Source organism: Falco cherrug, chromosome 1 (assembly GCF_023634085.1).
Source record: "Falco cherrug isolate bFalChe1 chromosome 1, bFalChe1.pri, whole genome shotgun sequence".
NCBI lineage: Eukaryota > Metazoa > Chordata > Aves > Falconiformes > Falconidae > Falco > Falco cherrug.
In genome coordinates this window covers 118,770,423-118,789,472 of record NC_073697.1, presented here as the reverse complement: position 1 = coordinate 118,789,472, position 19,050 = coordinate 118,770,423, and the positions used below count along the sequence as shown (strand labels likewise).

Below are 19,050 nucleotides of genomic sequence, written 5' to 3'. Positions count from 1 at the left end.
TTCAGGAGGGTCATGCAGCCTGCAATGGGTGACCCAGACACGCTGTGTGATCTTCGTCCTTGGAGATTTCCAAGAGAAAGCCATGGCTCACCTGATCTGGTGGTGTGACAATCTTGCTTCAAGGGGGCTGTTGGACTAGAGACCTCCAGCTGTGCCTTCGTAGTGACACTTCCATGCTTCTGTGATAACTCACGTACCTGAAAGAGAATTAGATCCTTGTCTTGGTGAAGACATGTGAACAAACATGTACAGTCAAACTGGCAAGTCATTACACAAAAGTTTAAAGGCCTCTGCAGGGGCCCTGCCTGAGCTGCAGGAGCCCCCACCTGCAGCCCAGCCACAGCCTTGCCTGCGCTTGCCCGCGGAGCCTGCTGATCCCATCCTTCCTTCCTAGCCTGACCTCAGACCTGCTGCATCGCTGTGGATCTTGCTGGCCAGCACGGTGTTAGGTCTGATGCTGGTCACCTCCACTGGGCCTGACCCTGACTCACAGGCTCACTTCCCAGCTTGACCTCAGGCTTGCCTTGTCTCCATGACTTTGGCTAGTGACCTGGGGTCCTGGTTGGATTTGGCTGCAGTCTCTGGGTCTGCCCTGCTTGCCCCACAGCAGGGCGGTGAGGTGGGTGCTGCCCATGCCCCGTTGGCCGTGGTGACCCTGCTGCTCCCTGATGAGCTGCTTGACCCAGTTCAGTACATGTGTGCTGGGGGCCAGGCAGGGCAGGAAGGTGCTGTCAGCATAGCAGGGGAGGCGGGAGTGCAGAGCTCTGGTGCGACCTGGTTGACTTTGAGATGGCAGTGGAGCTGCACCGTCAGTCACCACAGCGGGCCGATGGGTGCTGGGGCACGACTAAGCTTGGAGAGCTCTCGAGAAAGGGCTGGGAACTGCAGTGGCTGCCGTTGCAGCTATGGATCAAACCACTAATGGTGACGCTGCTGAGCAGGTACCAACTATTGCTGCTATGTTGAGGGATACCTCCAAGGTCAGGCAAGACTACACAAGACTAGATATTCATTTTTCAGCACAGGCAAGGCAAAATAAGGAACTACTGCAAATCCTGCAGTCTGTGTCAAAACAAAATATGAACGCTGAGGTTTCCAGAGTTTCTGTCCACTCTGTCCTCATCATCAAGAACCATCCTGTTTAGTTGGAAAGGATGGTGTGAGCCCACCTGTACATCCAATTTACGAGTGAGAGAGATTAGTGTTTATTACAGTTAACTTTGGCAGCAGGTATCTGAAAGGTTTTTTTCTCTACCATAGAAATAACTAAGCCGACTGAGAGCTGACATGGCAGAACAGAAGGAAGCGTCTCCAGAAAGGCCTCCTGTTACACAGCAAGAGTGAGCAGCAGCTCCAACAAGCCCCAGTGAGCTTGTCACAAGCATCTTCTGTCTCCCAAGGGCTATGAACAGATGTGGCACTGGGTGTCACAGCTATGCCAGGGCTCAGAAATATGGTGATGTTGAAGAACCATGGGTGTAGGGGGAAATCAGTGAGTCAGGGAAAAGAGGAGACTTCTTTCTTTTCCTTGCCAAGAGATTGGGATTTAAATGGACATTTTTGTAATGACTCTGTGGTCTAGGATTAGTTTTGCATTTAAGAGGAGATTCAGTCTTTTTGTGTTGTCTGGAGAGCAGGAAGGATACTGCTCAGAAAAATAGTACTGCCTCATAGTTCACTGATCATTTATGACCAAAAGTTATAATCAGTGATGAATGAAGGTGGGCCCATTAGAATTGTTATATCTACCATATCCATCTACCAAACTTGAGTCTCTGTCAGATCATTTCTCCCACTGACTTCAGCAACAGTGTAATGCAGCCCCCTCAGCCCCCAGCAGAATCAGGTCTTGTTGAACCTTTATGTGGAGGATGTGTGAATGTGTCCACATTTGTGGAGAGGTTTAATGCCCATCTTCTCCTGTTATTTTTAACTGAATCTTTCCTTGAACAGGTTATGGGAGATGAAATTACCACAGAGAAAGTCACAGGGAAGTAAGAGCCTTCTTTGTAAATGGGTGCCATTGTTACAGCTCCACTGAGTAGGCATTATGGTTCATAACAATTGTGTTATTCTATACATCGAACAACTGCTAGCAGCTGCAGGCAGAAGAGCAGGCCATGTTCACTGCAACTAAATCTCTCCTGATGTTTAAATTGATTCACATCCCCATCCCACAGCCCAGGAAAATTAAACCACTCTCTACAGGCACCCTTAAGAGCATGACTTTCCTATTCACAAGCACCCTGGGGAGGAGCTACAAATGCTTAAAGGAAAGCCGGTGAGATACACTCCATGTCTTGTTCTCCTCTTGCCAAATGCAGCCTGACACATGGATGAGCAAAAGCAACCGTCCAAACGTCCCTGCAGTTTCTCAATAGGTCCCTGTGGAGCTACACTCTCTTGCTAAGGTACCGTGAATTACACCATTTTTTAAGGAGGTGGGATGTCACTGTGGAGCACTCAGTGATGTCTGTCTTTGTGGTCTAACCTCTGTCCCCATATCTTCAGTCACTTCCCCTCACCTTGGAAGGAGCAGTGCTCTAGTAATGAGTCTAGTAATCTGCTCTAGTAATGAATCTCTTTCCTGCTTTGTTTCCAGGAGGCTTTTGAATGTATTTTCCAAGGGAATGGAGGTACGTCAGGCTAGAAAAGGGAAATGTCAAGGATTAAACATTAACAGTGGCATTAATAACAGAGAAGAATGTAAGAGACACTATCTTTCATTTGAGTAATTTAAATGACAGGAAAATAAAAGCAGAGGAGCTTTTCAGGCACACCAGTTCTTCATGTGAGAAACAAAATTATGAATCACTGTCCATTTTCCCAACCGTATTAGCTGATCTTGCAGAAAGAAGATTCAGCTGTGATAAACTCCATGACTCTCTCATTTTTCTGGTCACAAGCTACGGTGCAAGCCTACAGAGCCCATCTGGTTTCTGTGCCATGACAGGGGTGCTGTTTGCCATGTCATGGGTGCTGGGCTGCAGGTCTGGAGGCGAGACTGCAGCTTCTGGAAAGCAGCTGGGAGAAACTGGTGGATACTGGGAGAGAGGCAGAGAAACAGCTGGACTGGCACATCTAGGGCCCCTTGTGGGGTGGGACAGGGCTTCTGCCACCAGGAAGGGGCTGCTGGACTAGCAGAAAACAGCTTCTCCTGTGCACCTGGGAGGGGTGGCGTGGAGGGTTTGGCAACCCTGTGAGCGAGCAAAGTTCAGTGACACAAGAGCAAGAGAGGGCAAAAGGCCTGCCGGGCTCTTTGAGCGTAGGGTGGGAAGGAGGGGACGGGTTACAAACTGTGGCATCTGAATCTCTCTCATTCTTTGCTGCTCTAATTCAAAAGCAATCGGGCTGTAATGTGTTTTACAAATATAAAGGATTCTTAGTGTTTGGTGTGCAAAGAAACCGCAAAGAAAAGGTCGAGGCTGTTCACTTTAAAGCTTTACCAACTGTCACAAGCACTTCCTATCACCAGCCCTGTCGGTGGACGGTGGACGGGGACTATCTGAAGGGTGTCTCCAGCAGTACTGCTCTCTCCCTTAAGAGGGAGGCCAAGCACGTTTAGTACCCTCGAGTATAATTCGAGCTACTTGAAAATTAGTTCCTCAATATTAGGTAAAACCTCTTTTTGCCTCTCTGGAGTCTGCTGCTTAGCCCATAGAAGCCCAAGCTTATCATCAGTTCAGCAGCTCCGTCTGTAAAGGGCAGAGGCTTTCAAATGAGAGTCCTGCAGTGACGGACCCAGCAGCCGAGCTGGGATATGGGGAGAGCCAGGCTGTTTCCCAAGAGCCTGTACCAGAGATATTACTGAAACATCACCATGGCCACCCGTCCCAGTGATCCACTCCATAACAGTGCTCATCCTCGTGCACACTGATGACACTGCTGTGAATGACTGTGGATTGGTTTTGATGGGATGAAAACCTGTTAAGAGGCTCTAGGCAGACAGGGGAAGGGCTTGGGGGTTTTGGTGTGCTCCTGGCCCCAGGACCCTGACTCAATTCAGACTGGGACATCTGGAGATAAACGCATGGTTACACAGTTGATACTGCTAAAAGGGCTTTGGTTTCAGTTGCCCTAACTGGTAGATCAGGTGCCATGAGCAGGGAAGGATGGAGCTCCCGCTTACTGAGAAGGGGAGGAGCCCCACGTTCACTGATTTACTAACTTCAGGCAATACATGTCTAAAGTGTTCGATAGACTGGCCTTCTTCTTGTCCTTGTTATAATCCTGTATTAACAACCTTCTTCCTACCTCATTAGTTTTATAGAGCTCACCCAAACCGATCTTGTTTATGCTCTGTCAGCTGCTTTCTTTAATCCTAAATTAAAGTCCTTCTCAAATTGACAAAAAAGTTCTGGAACAACTTGTTAAACAAGGCACTTGTATGCACATAGAGTACAGCTAGGGAATGGATGACAGCCACTCATCAGGAACAAATGCTGACAAACCAGTCCAATGTCCTGCTATGGCACAATATTTTATGCATAAAGTGAAAAGTAGCAGGTGTCATGTATGTTGACCTTAGGAAGGTTTTTAACACTGGCGGTCCTAACTCTCTCTTAAGAAGGTATGACCACATGGTGAGTGCAGAGCTGGTGAGATAATTGTGCCTCAAGTGCTAATTATCAGTGGAAGGACATATTGAAGGGATTTTTGCAGGGGTCCATTGTGACACCACATCTTTTTAATTACTTCAGATAACAGCCTGGATGATTAACACCCTTGAGTGCCCTATTAAACCTGAGAATCACTCTAGGCTGTGAAGTATAGAAAGACAACAGAATTCAACACTAGATGAACAAGGGGGAGAAATGGGCTAAACACCACGGGGCAAGATTCAACAGATACAACTTTGAGCATTACCTTTATGAACAGTGAGAAACACAAGCGAGGGAACAAGGTGGATGCAATTTTTCAAAAACAGTCCAAGGTATAACAGAGAGCAAACTGAACACTTGCAATGGAAAAGGCAGGCACCACCCTGGAGCATATGAGCGTAGCCTCCAAGACAAGGTGGAGTAATATGCCTGGCTAGGGACAGTGTACTTCAAAAATGCAACTCAACAGAAAAGAAGTCAAAGGAAATCAGTGAGGATGCTAGGGGGCACGGAAAACATGAAGAGAGGCTGAAGGAATCAAGCTGCTGTAGTCTGTAGAAGAGAAAGCTGAATCAAGGAAGGGAAGGGAAACATTACAGTCATCAGGTGCCCAAGAGGTCATTCCTAAGAAGGCCATGGCCATAGCAAACAGGATGGCATATAAAGGATTTCAGCTCAGAGAAAAAAAAACCTTAGGTTTTCAGATAATGTCAGCACAGAAGCGTGCCAGAGCAGCTTGCTGGGGGATGGTGCAATCTCCATCAGCAGAGGCCTATAGGAACAGGCTTCACAAACATGTCAGGACAGGTAGCATTGATCCTTCCGGATTTGCAGGGGGGAAGGAGGATAAACAGTATAATTTTACTTCATTGTAAGCAAACCACGTGCAGGTGGCACAGAGTAGAGGTGGAAGCCAGCTGTCAGCTTCCGCCAGCATTTGCCAGCAGGCACTCTGTTTCTGTACTACAGCCTGCAAGATGCCTGCACTCTTGATTAAGCCAGAAAGCTTACACAAGAGAGAGAAGAGAAAGGAAAGCTGCAGGACTAGCTGGGGGGGTGGGGGGGTGGAAATGCCTTTTGTGTCAGGACCTAGACCACACACCACTGCCTAGGAGTTTAACTCAGCATTTAAGGCCAGTTTGCTGGTAAGAGCAAGTGGTTTAATAAGCATCAGGTGGGTTTGGAGCACTTTGAGAGAGAACTGGAAGGAGCCTGAGGATAAGGGGAGGTGTGGAGAAACCATTCTTCACTCTTCCTTGGGAGCTGTTTTTAGCCAAAGCTTTTACTGTGGTTCCCACCTAAGTTACGTTACAGCTGTGTTGCTGTGCCTGGCTGTGTCCTGGGGCTATGGGCCAGACTCTGACCTGGGGCCTTGGTTTAACTTCAGACCTGTCTCATTGCAGTAGGGTTGTCCAGAGCCCCAGCTGAACATGGTTACTGTCATGGGACCTGCCCTTCTCTCCTTGCCCAGGTCTGGGCTCTTGCTGCTGAGGCCACCCCTCATCCACCATGTTATGCTCTGCCCCTCTGACTCCTTTCCTGCAGAGCAGCCGTCCTTGGTGCTCCCTGGCATTAGGTAGGTGAAACTGTTGGATTGGGATCCTGCTTTGTGCTAGGCAGTGAGCATCCCATAGGGGAGAAGAGGATAAGGGCACACCTTCACCTGGACGTGTGTGCTTGTCCTGCTGCAATCTCTGAGGTTTGTGGTCTTTGTACAAGTTCTGCCAGGCGCTGGCACTGATAGTTACCACCCACGGTCCCACAGAAACCACATTTGGGAAGGGCTGTTCTTGCGGGAACCTCTGGGTGCAAGTGCTTCCTGTTCTTCTCCAAGCAAAGCAGTGGAGGGGACAGACTGTATGCAGCTTTGAAGAGTCAGCAGTGCCTCTAGGGAAAGCAGGGGCCAGGGTGGGACAGCCTGGGGCAGCACCCCAAGTTCAGACCCAGCCAACAGGTTACTGGGATTTTGGCCTGAGTGTGTGAGGAGGTGGTGGTGTTCTCCAAGGCAAAGGGAAGCTGCATCCCTGGCAGGGAGGAAGATGACTTTGCTGGATTAGCAGGAGTTGGGAGAATGGAGCAGGAAGAGGGAGATGGTCAGGACCAGCTCTGCTGCCCTCCCCCACTCCTGAGAAAGGCAGCTCTGAAGTGTGAGATGCTCCGTGCAGAGCAGGGTTTGGGCTGAGGGCTGGGCTCCCTCTGTGCCCCAGGGACTACTTGGATCTCAGCCTGTCTCCCTGACCCCATGTGCAACTGAGCAGGGAAACCAGAAGACTCTAGGATGGGAGATGATGCTTTCCCAAGCTTGAAGCACAAGAGGAAAGAAAAATCTTGGCCTTAGTGCAAAATGAGATAAATAAATATGAGCTGAGCTGTCGGAAAAAGAAGAAAAAATGAAGGCCAGAAAGGGAGGCAGCTCCTGCCCCAACTTTTTTCCCCTCTTGCATTTGCACTTGCACAAAGGGTGGCAGTCAGCAGCTTCTGGAGGCAAGTCCAGTGCATGCTCAGGACCTGAGGGGTTTGATCCATCACCGCTTCCTTGGGAAGCATGGAGAACCCTGGGCAGTGGAGGGGCAGGGAGAGCCCGCCTGAGTGTGTCTGGCCTCTTTCATCAGTGGATCTCGGCTCCTAAAGGAGGTCAGTGTTATTTGTGTTCCACAGACAGGGAAGTGGGGGCTCTTAGAGGTGCAGGGACTTGCCCCAGTCAGGCAGGTGTCTGTGGAAGGCCGACCTCCCCGGGACCCGTGTCGCTGCTCCGAGCCCTGGCCCAGGCTGTCCCTGCGAGGGGCGGTCGGTTCGCTGGAGTCGGAGGCAGAATGGGAACGGCAGCTGGAAGGGGCAGCGGTGCCCGAGGGGGCAGCCAGGCCCGGGGCAGAGCGGCGGTGGCGGGAGGGGACGGTGCCCCGGGCGGAGCGGGATGCGGGGCGGGGGCGCTGCGCTGCCCGGGCCGGAGCCGCTGGCGGGGGGCGAAGTCACGGCGAAGGCGCCGAACTCGCTCAAGCGCTCGGAGCGGCTGCAGGACCCCGGGCCCCCGGGCGGGGGGCGCAGACGGCCGGGCCCGGTCGAAGGCCCGCGGGGGCAGAGCGCGGGGAGGGGCCGGGGGCGCGTCGCCGGCCCGGGGAAGCGGGAGGGAGCGGAGCGCGGCTGCCGCCAGCGGGCTGGGCACGCCGGGCACCCCGCGGCGGGCAGGGCTCCGGCTCTGGGGGCGGCGGGCGCTCCCCCCGCCCCGCCGCAGCGGCTGCCGCCGGGCGCCCCGCCTGGGAGGGGTTAAGCGGCGGCCCCAGCCCGGGGGCGGACGGGGCGGCTGCGGCGGCTGCTATACGGCGGCGGGGCTCTAGGTGTCCTGCCTGGGAGGGTCCCTGCTGCATTGCAGCCGCCGCGCTGCTCCCTCTCCGCGCACACAATGGCGACGCCCAGCCCCAGCGGCGGCTCCGGCGCCGGCGGCGGGAGCGGGCCGGGCCCGGGCGGCCCGCCGGCGCACGCCGCCGCCAGCAGCATGCAGGGTAAGCAGCCCCGCGCTAGGCCGCGGCCCGGCCGCCGCTTCCGGGCCGGGCGGCGCGCCCCGCTCTAGGCCCGGCCGGGCCCCAGCTCCGCCGTGCTCGCTGCGGGTCTCGCCCCGGCCGGGCTGTGCGGGCGCCGCGGGGCCGAGCCCCGAGCAGGGTGGGGAGCGGGGGGCGGCGGGCGGCGGCGCCGCGCCGGGCCCCTGCCCGCGGGAGCGCCTCGTCGGGGCGGGCGGCGGGCTCGGCCGGCCCCCGCAGGCCCGGGCTCCGGGTCGGCCCCGCTCCGGGCCTGCCGCGCCGCTGCCGCCTCCCGCCGCGCCCGGCGGGCTCCCGGGGAGAAGCGGGGCCGCGGCGCCGGGGGCTGCCCCGAGCCGTGCCCCGGCGGGGGCCACGCCGCCCCGGGTGGAGGGGCCGGACAAAGGCCGCCCGGGCGCCGCTCCGGCTCCTTCCAGCCGGGGACGGCAGCGCGGCCTCCCCGGGCCGGCCGGCGCCAGGCCGCGGGCGGCAGTACCCGTGGGCCCGGCCGGAGGGGCGGCCGGGGGGCCCTGCTCGTCGCTGGGCGCCTGGGCCTGGCGGGGCGGCCCCGGCCCCCACCCCGCTGCGCGGGCCCCGGCCTTTGTGCGCCGTCCTCGGGCAGGTGCTCGGTCGAGCAGCGCGGGGTGAAGTCGTGGCTCAGGTCTGCCGTGTGCCGGGGGCAGTTCGCGGTGCTGCAGCGAGGCCGGTGTGCCAGCGTCCTGCCCGGCCTGCTGGTGCCTGAGCGGGCTTGCGGAAGCGGGGGATATTTTTTGCAAAAGCCATGGCAGATGTTTTTCGAGTCTTCTCCCTCAAAGTCAGACCACTGGAAAACGCTCCCTGCTTGAGCAGCATTTTGGGCTGAGGCAGTGCTGTGCTGGGTTATTTATTTTTTAATTCAATATAGAGATGGCAACGCTGAAGAAGCAGTTTACTCTTTTGGGAGCACTCTCATCCTTTTTCAACAGAAGAAGGAAAGGTCGCACACTCTGTGAGAGAGCTGCAGGCACTCTCAGCAAATAATGTTTTCCCCAGTTCTTTGCTGTAGTCCTGTTGTGTCCTGCTAGTACAGACTGTGCTGGGACTGGTGGGGACCTGTTTGGGCAGGGAACTGATGATATAAACTAAAGAGTTTGGTATACTTGGCATAAAAAGGTGAATTTTTGCCGTTTGCAACTTCCTCTATGTGAGCTCTGGTGCCCGCTAGGTGAAGGAGTGGGCTACCTGTTGGGCCGTGGGAGGGTGGTATTAGCCATGTTTATAACAACTTTCAAAAACCTGAATCCCAAACCTTGTAAATTAAATGCCTGGATTAAAAATGTGATGTGCCACAGTGGTTCCAATAAGACAAGAAACAGCCTTGTTGCAGTGCAGTTGCAGCTCTCCATGTTTCCACCTGACCCCTGTTTTTCACATTTATGAATTGTTCCCCTGAATCCTGTGTATCCTCAGGGCTGAGAGCTGCTTTTGCACCCTGAGTGCAGCACCTGTGATGCTCTGTAAGCTTGTGATGATGTAGCAGCTGCATCTTTTCTCCAGGTGAAGGAAGGGCAGTTATTTCTGTTGGGTTAAACTGGCAATTTGGCTTAAAGTGGCAAATCAGGACAGTGGGGCCAGTTTGATGATATGCAAGTGCTTGTGTGTTAGGGTGCTTTTTTCTTAAGTGAGCAGCTGAGGTGCCCTGGGAGGAGCTGAGTGTGGCATCCTGGGCAGGCTCTGGAGGAGCAGGTTGCTGTGGCAGTGGTGGTGAGGGCAGGTTCCTCAGACCAGCAAGAAGCTCCATCCCAGGCAGACTGCCAGGGCCTCGCTGCTGCCGTGCAACTGCTCGTGCAAAGCCAGGGGAGGCTGTGGGTGTGATGGGAAGGGGCTGGATGTGTCCGCAGGTGATCTGCAGTCTGCCAGGGCAGGCCTGACAGCTCTCAGAGGTGTACCATGACATTGCCCCAAGCATGTGTCCCACTTGGCACTGTCTCCCTGCTGACGCTGAGGCAAGCTGAGCTGTGGCAAAGCAAACCCACCAAAAAGCGGTGAGTTTTCTGCAGTTTGGATGCCCAGCGTTTGCTTGTGGTGGCGTTGGGCAGGCACTGGTGCAAGGAAGGTGTTGGAATGCATTGCTGAGTAGGGAGAAAAGTAGGTAGGACTTCATCAGTGTTGGCTTAATTGGCTTAAACAGTATGGTGGAGCAAGGAAGTCATTAAGCTGGAAACAAGTAATTATATTTAAAAAAAAAAAAAAAAAAAAGAAGAAAAGTTTTGCTCAGTTAATTTTCAGCCAGAAACGCTCTCTGACCTGGCTTGTGCAACTGCTGCTGCGAGGGAGGTGGTGAGCACTATGGGGGGTGGGACAATTCCCACGAGTGCAGCCTGTGCCCGCTGCCGAGGTGCTGTGGCAGTGCTCCTCTGGACAGCCATCCATGGCGTTTGGAGGCTGTACTCAGAGGACGCGTGCTGGGGCAAGCTGGCCTGGGGTGGGAGCTCTTGCAGGAGATTTGTTTTGGTGTGAGGGCTGACGGTTTTGTATGGGGGAGTTGGCAGGAGCTGGGAGTAGGGAGAAGTCTTCATGGAAATTGAGGCCCATCACACTGATGTCTGGAGCTAGGGTGGCAGATCCAGAAGGTCTCTACAGGCCACTGTGTTCTGTTTTTAATTCAGTATCCTACAGAGTTTTTGATGTGCACAAGCTAAAGCCCCTCCAGGTGACAACACTGAGATGATGGCAAACTGAGGTGTCCCCATGCTGGGCTTACTTTTGCAGCCACGGCACTCCAGTCTTGCAATCAAGCAAGGGGTTGCTTTGGTTCTTGTCACCCTTAGTGTTCTGCGTGCCCCAGCTTCACTTGTCTTCTCTTGGCTCACTACATCAGCTGTTAATGCCCGTGAACCTGGGAGTTTGTTTCTTCCCTAAGCGTCCCCCTGCCTGGTGTTGATGGTGCCATGTTCAGGGCATGGTTGACAGCTCAAAGACAAAGAAGAGCTGGAATTCTAAGTACTGAAAATAGATCCGACTTCATAATTTTTGAAATTTTTGTTGCGTGCTAACTGAAGTCTGTCTGAATGCCAGTGACTGCTGGTGTGAAGAATTGTTGTCCTTAGTTATGTGTAATGTTAAAGTCCAGGAGCAGTCCTGCATATTTATGTCCCCAGTGTTTTGTGGAGAAAAGAGAGATTCTGTGGGAAGTTAGATATCCCACTTTGACAGTGATTTAAGAAAAAAAAAAAAGAAAAAAAAGAAAAGCCACCCAAACTGTAATTGGAGGAATTTTACATTTCTTTCATTGCCAAAATTAGTAATAACCTTTACTGCTGACATTATGTAGAAAACTATGATTTGAAGAATGGTGCTGTTAAATCTAGAATTGTAACTAATTCCAAGGCATAGGAAGAATTTTGATTCTAACTGCAATCTGTGGAGTCACTTATCCTATCTCCAGTGCCAAGCAGGAGCTGGAACCCCTTTTTAACTGGCTGTTAGGAATTCAGCTCCTGCTTTCAGCATTCAGGAATACTGAAGACTGCTGGGACTTCTCAAAGTACTTGTTGCTTGGGATGCTCTGATGTCTTTCAGAAGCAAAGTGTATGCACTGCATGTGTCTTTTTGGAGTATGCATAATGGTTCAGATGTGTTGGGTGGGAATTCCTGACCTGTTCAGCTGGAATTTGGTGTTCTCTGTTCCCTTCTCATGTGTGGTCCTGTCTGGTCCCCCATTGAGGCCTTTGCCCTCTCTACCCCACTCTGGCCATAACCTTTCTGTTTAGCAAAAATCAGAGAAGGTCCATATCTGGTGAGAGAGTTCTCTGTGGATATGAGGCAAGGAACCTGGGCAGGGAGGTTGTTGGGGGTGTCTGTTGGCATGCACCAAGAGACTAAGCAGAGTCCTGCTATCACCCTTGGATGCCATTCAGGATGTCAGTAACTTACTGGAGTTAGGAAATGAGTTTCTGGCTATGTACAAGGAAGCTCTGTACCTTTCCCTGCCTGGCAGGAAAGAACTGCTGGGAGGCTTTTTGAGAGGCCAAGGATTGTTCATGTTTGGCAGATGATGGTATTGGTGAGTGCTGCAACGGACTTTGAAAACACTGTGTCTTTGGGGTAATCATAGTTACTTCAGACAGACTGCTGTCAAAAGCAGAATATTACTTGAAACCATTTGTGGGCATCACTGTGACCAGTATGATCCTTGGTATGGGAATTTGGTAAGATGCCACGTCTCCTGTATCCTGCTTCTCTTCGTGTTGCTGCCTTTGCAAGTGCAAGGAGTGATTGGAGCAGCTCCTTTCCCTGCTGCTGAAGGTGCTCCTGGACCCAGGCCTGGCAGGAGGAGAGGAACGGGATGCTGATGCCTCGATGTTGAGATGTTGGATCTGCTGGGGTGCAGTGTGGGGACTGTCAAAAGGCTGGCAGGTAGACTTACCTCTCTGAGCAGAGGGGCACAGTGCATGCTGAAGGTAAGAGGAGCCCCAGTGAACGTGGCAGGTTGCTCAGGGAACCTCAGAGAGGGGAATTTGGGGAACAAGAAGGCAGTGGGGAGGTGGAAGCATTGTGAAGCAAAGGGAGCAGATTGCCTGCAAAGCAGTTTATGAGTGGCCAGGTAAAATGAAACATACGATGTAAATAAGAAAACAAGGGAAAGAGAAGAGAACAAGGTAAGGAGAGAGAGGAGGCTGGAGGGAAGAATTAGTCCTTGTCCTCAGCAGGTAGTAAAATAAGGTTTTTCTGTCACTGTGTATTAATTACCTGTTCTTACTCTAATGTAGGCAGTGAGTTGTATCTTTAGCAGGTGGGAACTGACTGAATAAAATGAGGAGGTGACTGCACTTACCCTTGCCCACAGTGGAATTATAAAACCAGTGTGTGTTAACGTATGCCGCTGATGCAAGCTGACACTGGCAGAGCTGTCAGATTGATGGGTGTTTGTTCACTTAGACATGTTTGTATTTATTATGGAAGGTAAAGATAGTTGTGTGGTGAACAAACCAATGTATTACAGTTTGTTTGTGCCTACCAGTTTATTCCTGTACAGTATCTCTGCCAGAACATGGCTAAGCATATCTGCCTTGTGCCCAGGTCTTAGCGTACACCTGCGCATGTAGGACTGTATTCATAGGTAAGCATATGTGTTTGCATTTTAGCTTTCCATTTTGGTTTACTTGTAATTGTTAATATGTTTGTTTTCCTGGTAAAGGGGCAGCCCAAAAGCAGTAGTTAGTCTCATCAGATGCTGGGAGGGTTTTTCAGTTATTTTATGCTGATTTGATGGAGCTGACAGGAGTGGAAATCACACTGTTGCGTGTCAAAATGAGAGCCGTCCAGCAAGAGAAAAATGAGTTCTGTAAGGAAGAAAAAAAAAGAAAGAAAATGTGTTCTTTCCAAGCTTAAATGTGGGAGACTCCTCAACAAAATCATTAACTGGTGTGTACACGGTGAAGCGTTACTTACAGGAGTCTTGCGGAACTACATCATGCTTTGCCTGTATCAAACATAAACACCTTGTTAGCATCGTACAGCTGGGATGCGATTGCTGCCTTTGAAGTCAGATGTCTTCTATTGGATTTAGGTTTAGATAAGGACTTGGCAGTGTTAGGTTAATGGTTGCACTCTGTGATCTTGGAGGTCTTTTCCAACCTAAACAATTCTGTGATTCTGTAAGATTTTGTGTGAGGTGACCTCAGTTTTTGCTGTCTGCTTCTCAATGAATGGAAGGAGTAGCTGCTGTAGCCTGTGGAGGCTGGAAAGAAAAACTGCATGAGAGAAGGAAGCTGCATCAGGTGTTTGTGTAGTGCTCTGCCCTGCAGGGCAGGAACTGGCAGCCAGTGTTCATCCAAGTTTCACTGGAGTGATGTTTATAAAGAAGGTACAAAAATCTGAATGGCTGTAATGCTTCTGGCATGCTCTCAGAAGCTGGAGTGTAGTGATCTGGACCAGCCTTCAAAAGGTGCTGGTTATGTTCCCAGATCTCGTGTACCTTATGTAAAATGGACTGCACTGTGTTCACCAAAGCTAGAAATGCCTCCTTAGATGTGTATGTTTTTGTTGCCGTTCTGCTCTGTGCTGAGACAGCAGCATCCCGCTCAGGGAGGTGGAAATTGTTGTGCTGCAGCAGGAGAGTAAAGAAAACCCAGCTGGTTTTGGCAGTGGAAGCTTTTCATCGTGGTTCAGGGGTTGTCATCTTGGGGCTTGGGCTCTTCCATGGATATTTTGGTCAGGGTAAATTATTACTATTGTACAGTCTGGCCTCCTGCTTTGGAGGGATGAACAAATGTTTGGGGGATTCCTGTGTTGGTCCTGGTCAGAAACCCAGTCCTTGTAAAGGCACCAGTTCAGGAGAATCTGTGTCTTTAAGTCAAGTGGTCCAGTAGTTATTGCATTCTTAGGTGAGTTTGTGTTGGGTTTTTTTATCAGTTTGGTCAGTTTCTGGTTGTTGGTTGCTGGTGGAGGAGCCCTCCTCCAGCAATCTCCCTGTGCAGTTACCGTGCTGCTCACTTGGCCAACGTCTTCAGTAGTGTGAATCCTGCGCCATGTTATTCTGCTGGCATTCCCTGTTAAGGGCTTTTGTTTGTCTTCTAGATCCTCTGATTTCTTTTTATGTTGCAGGCTTGTTTGCAGAAGAAATGTGTGAGCAGTGGGTAGATGATAGCGTAGTGCCTGATGAGCACTGAAATATTCTTCCTTTAAAAAAGGTATGTTGCTATAACTGGATTAATTAATGTGTGGCAGTTAACTCATGGTAAATCCCTAGTGAGAGACACTTCACCTGTGTTTCTTCAGTTCAACTTGGAGGTAACTTGAATACTGTCTTTGCTAGGTTTTGACAGTGGAATAGCTAATGCATGTTAGTTACCGGTCCGTATGCACGTGCCACTCTTTGGTGGTGATGGCACTTCTGTTTGGAGGGCATCTGAAACAAAAGCTGTGAGGCTCACCCCCCTCAGTAGGCAACTAACTTAGTTGTTTAGGGTGATTGTTAAAATATCAAGATATTTAATTATCAAAATCATTGAGAAGGTGCTCTAAGTTATTCTGAAGGTGCTGAGGGATTAAGTCATTGTCCATAAAACCTGAAATTGCAGGGAGAGTGTTTCGTCTCATTCTCCTGGGACAAGGTTGCAGGAAGGATTTGTGTAACCCACCTCCTTCAACCACTGATGAGTTGTTGGACAAGTTACCCATTAAAAATCCCTTGCTGAGGTTTGCTAGGTGGACTCATATAAACTGCATGTAAGATGCTTGGCAAAGTGCCACCACATGTGGCAGCCTCTTGAAAGGGGTATTCCTGAGTTATGAGCTTTGTATTGACTGCAGGTGCTGATACAGAGATACCTTTAACGTGCACAGCCCATCTATCTGTTCATCCTGTAGGCATCTGTCTCCCTTGTAGAGGCCGGGTTGGTCCCCTCGCCCTGTGAGCGGTCCCAGCTCGGGAGCTAGCCTTCCCCTCGCAGGGGGCAGAGCTGTGGTGCCGGTGAGGGGGTAGGGTGCTGCTGCTGGGGGTGGCAGGAGGGAGGGAGCCGACCTTCCAGAGGCAGACGGGGGCTGTGGTGGCTTGGCTCCATCGCCTTTCAAAGCGTGCCTGTGCGGCACACTGCACATATGCTTATCCTAAATCCTGTGCCCGCTAAACTAATCTAAGCCGAAGTCAGTTGCTTGCATTGGGAAGCATGTCCCTTCACAAGCTCCTGTCGGGCGCGGATGCTGTCAGTGTCTAAGGCCAGACAGCCCTCATAGTGCGGGCAGGGCAGAGCTGCGTGCTGTCTGCGGGACAGCCTGATGCTTCTGGCTCACTGAGGAGCCCCTGCTGCCGGGCTGCGCCTCTGCCAAAATAATTCGTCCAGCCTCCCCAGCCACCATCTTTCCTGGGTGTGTTGATGTGGGTGGTGGGCTCAATTAGTTCATCTGGCTCCTATTTTTCTTGGGCTTCTTTTGGTGAGGTTATGGTTTTTGTGTCTGTATGTGTGTTTTTGATTGTCAGGAATCAAGCAAATTTCCACAGTTGCATTGTGCTGGCAAGCCACAAGCGTAAGAAATCAGTGCTCTGATGTAACCTTAGGAGTTAGAAGAGCACCATATTGGGGCTAATAATCTTCCTCCCTGCCTTTAATCTCAGTGTTTTTCCTCTTAGTAACTGTGCCTGACCGGATTGGTCTTTTTTTCTGAGACAATTCTTGAAGGGAAGGACAGACTGTAGGGAGATTTGCAGTGGGACAGACTTGAACTCATTCGTATGATTTAATATGGTAAACTTGGAGCACCCGGAGCACAGGAGGGATTAATTTTAAACCAAAGGATGTAAAAGGAGACTAATAAACTTTGCCAGCCGTATACATTGGGAAATGCCAATAAGGGGGGAAGGGAGAATTGAAAACTTGCTCTGCCTCAGTGTTTGAGTGTTCCTCAGCCACGGCAACACAGCTTTGTGTTGGCCTGAGCGTCTGTGTGCGGGAGGTGGTGTTCTGGACAGGCTGCATTGCTGACTTTAGTTTTAAACTTTTCATTCTGCTTTGTTTTAAGTCTTATGCCCATCTCTTATGGGCATCTGCAATCTTACTAGGATTCCTTTTGTTTGAGGGGAGGCTTTAGATCTTGAGCATGACGTGCATTTCTTGGTCTACTTAGGTGGCCATTGCTTTGAGATAAGTTCTGCAGTTAGTGCAGCTGCAGTGTTCGCGCCTCCTCGTGTTGGGTGGAAAGGTGCAGGCATGACTTTTATCAAATGTCATAGGTTTATTTAAGTTCCTGTGTGCAGTATCTGTGAATTTGTGAGGAGATGAGACTCAATAAGCAAAGGTCCTTGTGGAGCTCTCTGCACTGCCCATTGGATGCCTGCTGTACGCCTGCATGGACCCCATGCAGGGCATGAGCTATCGTTGGCCTGGATTTGCATCTGGAGCATCATGTGATGCTGTAGAGCATCTTCCAGAATGCATGACCTTGACTCCTCAGGCTGTAGCCTTCCGTGGAGGGATCTCTGCTATTGCTATTTGTGAGGAAATACAACATGGTGTTGCCAAGCATCCCCTCCCCGTCTCCCTCCTGGTTCTGCTCTCAAACGAGCTAAACTGCTGTTCACATGAACACGTGCAATAACTGTGCTTAGCGGGGTATGGTCCATTAACTTTTGTATGAGCATCAAGGGAGATGGAGAGCATGTATATTGCACAAATTGCGTATTTATTAGCTGCTAAATTGATTTCCTCTTCTGCAAATCGAAGCCTTTGTGTTTGCCCTTTACTGGAGGCAGGGCGAGCCCTCCAGGAAGCAGACAGCTTGCACTGATCCTGGAGCGAACAAAGAGTCCAAGCGCCAGGAATTAGTCTGTGTTTTAAATAATATATCTGATCTTTCTGAGGTGCTTCAGAAGATACCCTGTGGCGTAAGGAGAACAGCTGTCGGGAGCAGACAGAGCTGAGCCAAAAGGAGTAGGTCCTTTTATCAGTTTTTGTCTAGGCTTATTTTTTTTCTGTGGGCCAAAAGGGTTTTATGGTTTGCTTTGGACTTAATTCTCTGGAAGCGGTTCTCTGAACTGAATTAGCTATCACTTTGCTTTTGGACCAGAGCTTAAAGTGTTTGTACTTGGAAGAGGTTTGTGGACCGAGATAAAACAGTTTCCTTTAAAAACACATTGCTGTGTTGCTTTGACCTGGGAGGGGTTATGGACTAAGATAAAAGCATTGCATTTGGAAATCACTTCTGGGGAGCGATGGGACAGTGTTTGAGTTTTCCTGCAAAGACCAGTTCTCCTCTTCTGAACAGTGTCAGTTCAGGACCTGGTCTCATGCCAAACACTGGAAACCTTGCCCTACCTTTGATGTCCTCTTCTTTCCTCATGTCCCACTTAGATATGTGGATGGGCAGAGGGAAGGAAGGGAGAAGATGACTAGAACTGCTTCGTGTAGGGCTGGCCAAGGTGGTGGCCCAGAGCCAAGGATAGACATGGAGGTTCTGTCCATTCTTCAAGGTACACTTTGCCTTGGGGTGGCAGGAACAGTCAGCATGGTGAAACCGGGGTGTTTAGATGTTTACTTTTGAACTGGTTTCCTCACTGATTGGGGGAAAAGTAGAGGTCAGCGCTCTCCTTTCTGATCTGATGTAGCCCAGCTGTTGTAACTATAAAGCGTAACTGTATGGTGTAAGTATGTAGGCAAGTTTATGCAAAGGAGTTCTGAATGAGCTTGGCTTTTGACTGGAAGAAAAAGGAGTTTGATGTAAAGGTTTGGAGACGTGCTGCTTTAGGCAGCAGCATGGTAGTTGAGTTCTTGCTGCACTGGAGGCACACATTGCTGAATATCTGAACAAGCTTGCCAGTGTTCTCCTGGAAAAGCAAAATATATTTAAAAATATATTTATTTCTTTTTGAGAAGAGTTGAAGTACCATCCTGGAGCTTATCTGCCCAGCTGGTTATGCCAGAGCTGCGGCCAAGTGTACTTCCTACAGGTTAAGCTTTGCCACTGTGCATTAGTGCTTGGCATCCTTGGGCCTGAGAAGAAGAATTTACTCTCTGGCCTGTTCCTGTGGCTTCATCCCTGCTGATGAGGACCACAGCTGAACAAACAGGAGAAGGATCTTCTCAGCAAGTGTGAAAGCAGTGAAGGTTGAGACAGGAGTGGTGGGAACTGGTGTCTGTGGCCCACGCGTGTGTGTCTGTATGCTTGTGTGGGAAGGCTTGGCTGGTTTCCCCATCAGGGACATCATTTGGGATATTCTGTGACTTGAACTGGAAATTCCAAGTCTGATTTGTCGGTACGGCTGCTTTTTCTCCTGCCCTACAAAAATAAACTGTAAATGAAGAATGTGTGAATGCAGGGTTTATTTCAGTGAAGACACGAAATGTTTCTGGGGCTGGTCATTTGCTTTAATATAGATGAGTCTTAGTCACGACTGACTTGAACAGGAGCCCGTAACTGAACTGGCAGCAGGGAACCTGCTTCATTGCTGAGCTGCCAAA

General features: G+C 50.8%; 1 protein-coding gene across 2 annotated transcripts in view; it reads left to right on the top strand.

Moving 5' to 3' along the window:
• Positions 1–7,878: 7,878 nt before the first annotated feature.
• Positions 7,879–19,050, top strand: part of MAP2K4 (mitogen-activated protein kinase kinase 4) — a 90,227-nt gene continuing 79,055 nt past the window's right edge. Inside the window, exon 1 of one of the 2 annotated variants that reach the window (XM_055723574.1) lies at positions 7,879–8,101. In XM_055723574.1, coding sequence (XP_055579549.1) covers positions 8,002–8,101 — 100 coding nt within the window. In that variant the 5' untranslated portion in view covers positions 7,879–8,001. The remainder of the gene's footprint in view (positions 8,102–19,050) is intronic. The other variant, XM_055723578.1, reaches the window with a different exon arrangement.